Below are 7,714 nucleotides of genomic sequence, written 5' to 3' on the forward strand. Positions count from 1 at the left end.
AAGCCACATACATAAAAAGAATCTTTGTCAATCGGGTAAAAAAGTTTTCACAAAATAACGCATTATAATTCAATAATAATAATGTCAATTTCTCCGATTACTGGCAACATAAATAAAACCATTTTATGTGAGCACATACATAATGGAAGTATTGAATGAGAACCAATTTAGTTGAGAGAACTTTAAACGAGCCCCGGGTCGACTATTTAGTGGGAATGGTCCATTAAGATATTAAAGCAAAGGGCCTTAATTGTGCAACCGTTAACTATCATTTTGCGTAATGTTAAAATATTAAGTTAACTGCAAAATACATTATATGGAGACAAGTGAGAAAATAAGACGTGTAAATCGACTTCTGATTCTCGACTTTCATATCTTACAAACAAGCTCAGAGAGATAGTAAGAGAAAGTGTGTGTGAGAGAGAGACTGAGTATGCCAGTTAGTCTTCTTTTCATTCTAATTCAAAGATGGTTTCAAAAGATTTTCAATAACAACTTGTCATGTCCGTTCAGCAATCCATCCAATTGCTTATTTCATAAAATTTTTGGTAACCTCACAGAAATGTGTAGTCTGTCTATATGTGCATTATGACTGTAGAGCAAAGCAATGTTCCATCGGAAGATAGTTTTATAGGGGTGTCGCTGCCATTTCCGTTGATTCTGTTCAGGGTTGTCGATTTTAAAAAGGTCGTCAGATTTTTTTTTTCTTTTTCATTTGCCCCTCCAACTACTGAAGAAAAGCAATATGATTCTTAAAAGTTTCATTATGATTAATTAAGACAACTAAATAAGTGACTATTGATCTTGGTAAACATTAATTTTGGTATTTATTTATTTAAATTGATATGTTACAACAAGTGATCTGTAGTGGGATTTCTGATTTTTAATTAAATATCATGTGTATTTTTAAGTTTTCTCTTCAAACAATTTGAAAATAAAAGTTTCTACACACAATAGTAACAAAAATATAGATTTTTTCCTCGCTCATAGCTTGCAAAGAAACAAAAGAATATCGTACGTTGTGCTTACAAAGCTGATATAAGTCAAACCCTGAAACGATGTCACGGATATTGGTATGGAGTATTCGACGAAAGTTGTTACCTGCGAATCTCCGGGATAGTACGAGCTACAGCGCATGCTCCAGTCGAAACCGCGCATGTCATGACGCGACTCGTGCTACTGAAAATAAATAAAAAATTTGCATCGATTACAGATTACTAACATGTTACTGGTTAGTTAATATTGGTTTTGGTGTCCGCGCGTGTTAATTAGACGCTGAAACATGTAGGTGAGTTATTAAATGTAAAATGTTTTGTTAACGAAATTTATAACCTCAAAAATGTTGATTGAGTTGTTCTTTAGTTCGTGTATTATTTTTGTTTGATTGAAGTTTAGAAATATTTTGAAAATCTGATTGAGGTTATTCATTTTTGTGTAAAGATTTTTTAATGAAAATTAATTCGAAATATTAGTATGGCGTTCTATTAAAAGTCTGACGATCAGGTTATGTTAAGGAAATGTGCAAGATACAGATTTCGTAAAATATTTTGACTTATGTGCTCACTTTTCACATAAAATATTAATATTCAAAGAATGCGTTACTGTTTGTTTAAAGTGTTTTTAATTACCATTTATTTTATGTTTTCTTATTATTATTAATGTATTGAAACATTTTACTGTTAAATTTTGAAAGGATTATTTACATTTAATTGTTAAGTTGTTGCACACTAGTTGTTACATATATATGCCTACAAGAACGATCGCCGACGCAGCAGTGCGTTGACTTCGCCGCGACCCACTTAAGTGGACACGAAGCGCTGAGGCAGCATTGGCACCGATATTTCATAATTATTGATTGTAATATATTAAGCAATTCCATTCCTGACTTCGGAGGGAAAATAGCATAGTTAGTAATAAGTTTTAATTTGCAATTTTTATTAATTAAATCAGTTATAAGAATAAATCTCGGTTTTTTGGAACCTTCGGCTGTGGCAAACATAATTTAGTTAATACATTGTATGTGATGTACTGTAAATATGTATGGTCAAAAAATGTGTTAACGAAGCCCCTTTATTGGCAAATATAGAGAAAATTTACGAAATGAAATCGTTAAAATTTAATTTATATTTGTTACAGGTCCAACATTAAATTTGAGCCACCGTCTAAGCTCGTAAAATTGACAGACTTAGAAGTTATTGTTCGCTATAACGAACGGCGCCTCGATCAAACGATGAACGACAGACTTTTAAGTTTTACTACCGAGAACAACACGCAACTTAATAATGTCACTTCAAGAAATATCACCTCCGCCCTCGAGACGAATGGCTACGAGAATATTATAGACAACAAATTGATACAAGGAATATTCTGTGTTATTTACACGATCATTTTCGTACTAGGTCTCTTAGGAAACCTTCTTGTTTGCTTCGTTGTTATACGAAACAAAGCAATGCAAACTGTAACAAACTTATTCATCACTAATTTAGCACTTTCAGACATTTTACTGTGTCTATTTGCAGTTCCATTTACGCCCCTATACTCGTTCCGCGGCTCGTGGAATTGGGGTTCACTTTTATGCCACGTAATGCCTTTTGCACAGGGTTGCAGCGTATACATATCCACTTTGACTTTGATGTCTATTGCTATTGATAGATTTTTTGTTATAATTTATCCGTTTAGACCTAGAATGAAAGTTGAAACTTGTATTACTGTAATTATCATGATATGGACCTTCGCTATCACCGTTACCATGCCTTACGCGATATACATGACTTACTATGACTTGGACATTGGAAGATTTTGTGAGGAGACTTGGCCAACGGAGAAATTGCGACGTGTATTTGGATCCGTGACGTCAATATTACAATTTGTATTACCTTTCATAGTGATAGCATTTTGTTATACTTGCGTTAGCTTCAAGTTGAATGATAGAGCTAAAGCAAAGGCAGTCAGTAAGAACACGCGTAAAGAGGAATTTGATAAAAACAGAAAACGAAGAACTAACCAGATGTTAATAGCTATGGTGACAATCTTCGGTCTGTCTTGGCTTCCACTAAATGTTATTAATCTTTGTAACGATTACTACATCTACGCTATCCACCTCAAATATTACTTTCTAATCTTTTTCATTGGTCACGTGATCGCAATGTCTTCGACGTGTTACAATCCGTTCATCTATGCTTGGATGAATGAGAACTTTCGTAAGGAGTTTAAGCAGTTGATTCCCTGCATAGATACATCGGTGCAGTTCAGAGGCAACATACAAATGGAACAGCTGGGAGTTGGTCCTTCTGAGAAAACGTTTAATGGTAATACGACCACTGATAGTTACCTGTCAAGTTCTACTAGACCCGCGTCTTTCAGACATAAGAGGAAACCCAGTGCCGCAGCAGATGTGGAAAAGAGTGGCGTGGAACTGAACGAGGACCTACTCACAGTGGACGTGAAGCACTGCCACATATCGACTAGTTACAACCTGAGGAGGGAGTCGGTGAAATTAAGGCTAATCAATGAGGAGTCGTTTGATGGATCGCCACCTCAAAGTCAGTTCTAACGGATGATATCGCCGGTGAGGATTAATATTAATTTCTCTCTTTGCTTTTGTTATCATCATACATTGCATGTTAACTTTATTGTGACTATCTTTTTCTTATTTTTTTTTATACAAATGCATTAATTGTTTTCAAACTAAATATTAATAGTTTTTTTTTTGTTTTAGTACAAAGTAGTAAAAAGCACCCAAAACAATTGAAATTTAATTAATAATAATTATTATTTTATTTTAAGACTCAATATCATGCTCATAATTTTGTTAGTAAAAGAACGAACTACATATTTATTCACCGCCACCAATTGAATTGTTATTTTAAATTACTTTAATGGTTATCACATTTTTTACAGGTCCAGCCGTAGACAAGTTTCCAATTTGAAGAATGAAATAATTTTTGAAGAATACCCGATATTTTTGGATTGTATATTTTTATCGGTAGCAAGTCCTATGCTACTGGTTTACTAACCACTGAATTTTTCAATACGCTTATGAATTTTAATTACCTCTAGTTAGATATATGTTAAGTGAATATAAAACAACTATTATTAGATGTTTGAAGCACAATTAGACGTTCGTTATTGTTCACTATTGATCACTACCCACTGACAAAAAAATCCTTGTCATATCAACACACCCTCTTATGAATAAAAAGTTGTGTAATTATTTTTTTTAAATGGCTTTCTGATTTTTATTATTTTAATGAATAATTATACAAGAAATAATTTCTTTAAATAATTACTATACAGTATAATTATATTTATTACTTTTGATGTTAACTATCATACGATTATAACTAAAGAAAAACTTATTTTTTATGTGACAGTAACTAAAAAATAAATTTTATACATCTTTATCTAGCTTTAAGTCATTATAAGCAATTGTTTCGAACCTAATATTACTAAATTATCCTATAGATTTCCAAATTAAAGTTTAAGGTCTTATGAATTTTCTCCTAGAGTACTTTAGTATTATATTATGGATAGATTAGTGGTTTATTATATTGTCAAATTTTATATGAATTAAATTTTTTTGCTATCCTAAAAAAACAGTGAGAGATGTTTTGAAGAGCAAGTAATTAATATTAAAACTGTCTTAAAAATTAGTTTATTAGTAAATTTATATAATTATTATACTTGCAATATTTTTTCAACTTACAAATTTTGTAATCATTTGAATTAATTGAATATTTTAATGTTATTGTAAAAATACTTATTTTTTAAAACTTTAAACACTTATTCTACTATAGATAAGCATAATTTTAAAATATTTACCATTAGTTTCTGACCAAAATCTCTGTAGAAAACATATCGTCACCTATGTTATTATTTCTGATAAAATAATTATGTTTTAAACGGGAATATTGGTCTCAGAAACCCACGGTTAATCCTGCGCGCACAATAATTAAATTCATAATTAACCTTTTGCTTAAATAAATAGAAATAAAGATAAATGGACAGACAGAAAAAATAGAGAGAAAGGTAATGGGAACAGAATAAATTAACAAATATAAAGATTAATATGTTTAACAAATTGATTGAATTTTAAGTATATTTTTAACTAAATCTGCAAACATATCTGTGTTAACATTTTGATAACTTATAATTATTCAAATATTATTAATAATGTTATATATAATATATTTATTCAATTCTTTTATTAAGTTATTATGTTACTATGTTGCGATTTATTTTTTCATTAAAATGAAATGAATGGATTATTAATATTTTAATGATTATTAAAAATAATTATAATATTCTAAGTCAATGTTAAGCAATAAGTAAAAGTAATAATAGGAATATAATTGATGTTCATGTGTCCCAATGTAGGTTTTTCAACTGTACGTGTTATTGTTTATAATTGAAGAGATGTATTAAAAAACAAATTTATATTATGAATTATGTTTTCTAATATACTGTTTATTCAATTGTGTGTTTGAATATTTCTATAAAATAATTGTTAATGAATGAATTTAGACAAATGTAACTAAATTTAACCAGACAATGGATTCCAGATAGAATAGATAGATAGAAGTAACCAGAGGTTAAAAACTTTCTACCTTGCACAGCCGCGTTGCGGAATACTCTGTCCTCAGCGGCATCAAACAGTTACGACTTACTGTCCTTCAAGGAGCAAGCGTATCACCATCTTAAAGGCCGACAAAGCATCTGCGATTCCTCTGGGTTTACGGATGTCCATTGGCGTCGGACCAAATAATTTTATGCGGTCCGTTGCTTGTTTGCCCCCTTCTCTTATAAAAAAATAGTACTAGTGTGACCTACCTCAGTATATAAAACCGCTAGTAAAAGATCTTGTTTATTGATATAGAAAGACGTTTCGAGTAATTGGATTACATCAAAGACTAAAGTGATGCCACAAGCAATCAATATGCAAATGGTCCACAACTAGTGGATTACCTTTGTCCTTTCTACCTTGTTTACATTGTAACAAAGACTCGTAAGAGCTGCAGAGGATCAAAGAGGGTTTATTAAAAGATTAAACTAAAATCTCGCTGTAATATAAATGGGATTGCTGAACAGGGATATTGCTACGCGGTCGTAGCACGCGGCTACGAAACATATGAATTGTTGTTAATGTTAACTTGTGAATTATTCCGGATTATAAAATACTAGCTGTCGCCCGCGACTCCGTCCGCGCGCAGTTAAAAAAAAAAGAAAAATAGATGTTGGCCGATTCTCAGACCTACTGAATATGCTCACAAAATTTCATGAGAATCGGTCAAGCCGTTTCGGAGGAGTACGGTGACGATAACTGTGACTCGAGAATTTTATATATTATTAGATATTGATATTATAGTTTATTTGAATAGTTCTTTTCCGAATTATCACAGGAATAATTGCCAGTGATTTTTATGGTTTCTTATTGTCTAGATATTTATTATGATATCAAAAAAATGAATTCCAATATTTCTCCTTTATTTAACAAAAAATAGGCATCTGATTTTACAAAGAAAAATATCATTGTTTTTCTCTTATGTTGTTTTTGAGTCGCACAAGAGTTAATTAACGTGTAACCACATTTCGCTCTCTTAACTTTACGAGTAGCTACTGTTGGAAAGCTGAAACAAATAATTTTGCACTTTTATTCAATATACACCGCACATGTTCTCACACTTTTGTTCAGAAAAAGAAAGAATGGTTTTATTTTTTGTAAAAGTTTGTACAATGTTAAACATTTGTTTTTTTCATGACCTATAAATGTGGTTATGAAATTGTATGGTTATACACGTCTTTAGCATGTCTAGAATCAAGAAATTCATAACTTTATTTTTTACCGCGCTACCTAAAATAAAATTCGATGTTAAAATAAAAAAACGAAGATTATCTTAATTTAAACACAGTTAATTTTGATTTCGCAATATATTTGCGAAACGACTTAAATCGTAGATTCTATTTATGATGCAAACAGTCAATGTGTACTTAATTTACTTTAATAAAATGGCAGCAACAATTCAAATATTAACATTCTCTACAAAGCAAGCGTAATTTTTATAATAACAAAATGAAACTGCCTGAAGTGATGTACACTTAATAGAAAATTAGTTTCCAGTCTAGATGAAAAGTGGTTTAATTTGCATTTTTGTTATAAAATGAGAAATTATACATAGAAAATTTGATGTGCATTTTCTTTATTTATAGTTTTATCTTTTAGCTTTTAACGAAAGGAAAGGAAACTTCTTATAAACTCGTTAGAAGTATTAAAAAAATCGATAAAATTTTTATAATAACAAATTATTTGATAAAAAAAAATATTTAGTAATGTAAAGTTTTATATGTTATATTACAGTCCACGTAATCTTTTAACAAAGCGAAAGCTTTCGACTTTTATGATATGTATTAAATCCTCCAAAGCTCTTATATTAATATCTCTAGAAAGGTGTACATTTCACTGTGTAGTACTTTAAGAGTTTTAATTCCACTCCTTTTATGATTTTAGCGAACACTTCGTGTGTACTTTCCTTATTTAGTTTAACCCTGGATTATATTTCTCGACAAACATTAATTATTTTCTATCAAATGAATTTAATGGAATATACATTATTTAAAGAAACTGGCTTATTTTATTAATACAGTCAAAACCGTTTATGACGACGTCGTTTAGAACAACATACCGGTTAAATTGACCAAAATCAAAGGTCCTGGCTGA

At 30.6% G+C, this 7,714-nt stretch overlaps 1 protein-coding gene across 2 annotated transcripts; it reads left to right on the plus strand.

Moving 5' to 3' along the window:
- The first annotated feature begins 1,164 nt into the window (after positions 1-1,164).
- On the plus strand, positions 1,165-4,145 carry LOC106718940 (prolactin-releasing peptide receptor). Of its 2 annotated transcripts, none has more exons than XM_045680270.1 (3): positions 1,165-1,288; positions 2,137-3,542; positions 3,901-4,145. In XM_045680270.1, exons 2-3 carry the CDS (start codon positions 2,231-2,233, stop codon positions 3,927-3,929), a joined length of 1,341 nt encoding a protein of 446 aa, XP_045536226.1. In that variant the 5' UTR covers positions 1,165-1,288; positions 2,137-2,230; the 3' UTR covers positions 3,930-4,145. The 2 variants fall into 2 exon arrangements, with proteins under 2 accessions (XP_045536226.1, XP_014368629.2); XM_014513143.2 differs by having other exon boundaries at positions 2,137-3,568; positions 3,901-3,956.
- The last annotated feature ends 3,569 nt before the right edge of the window (positions 4,146-7,714 follow it).

Source organism: Papilio machaon, chromosome 12 (genome assembly GCF_912999745.1).
Source record: "Papilio machaon chromosome 12, ilPapMach1.1, whole genome shotgun sequence".
Lineage (NCBI taxonomy): Eukaryota > Metazoa > Arthropoda > Insecta > Lepidoptera > Papilionidae > Papilio > Papilio machaon.

Bases quoted from the DNA above. Each gene is read 5' to 3' on its own strand.
- LOC106718940 (XM_045680270.1), top strand. From the start codon at position 2,231: ATGAACGACAGACTTTTAAGTTTTACTACCGAGAACAACACGCAACTT. The intron at 3,543-3,900 runs GTCAGTTCTAAC...CATTTTTTACAG, and splicing joins TGATGGATCGCCACCTCAAA to GTCCAGCCGTAGACAAGTTT.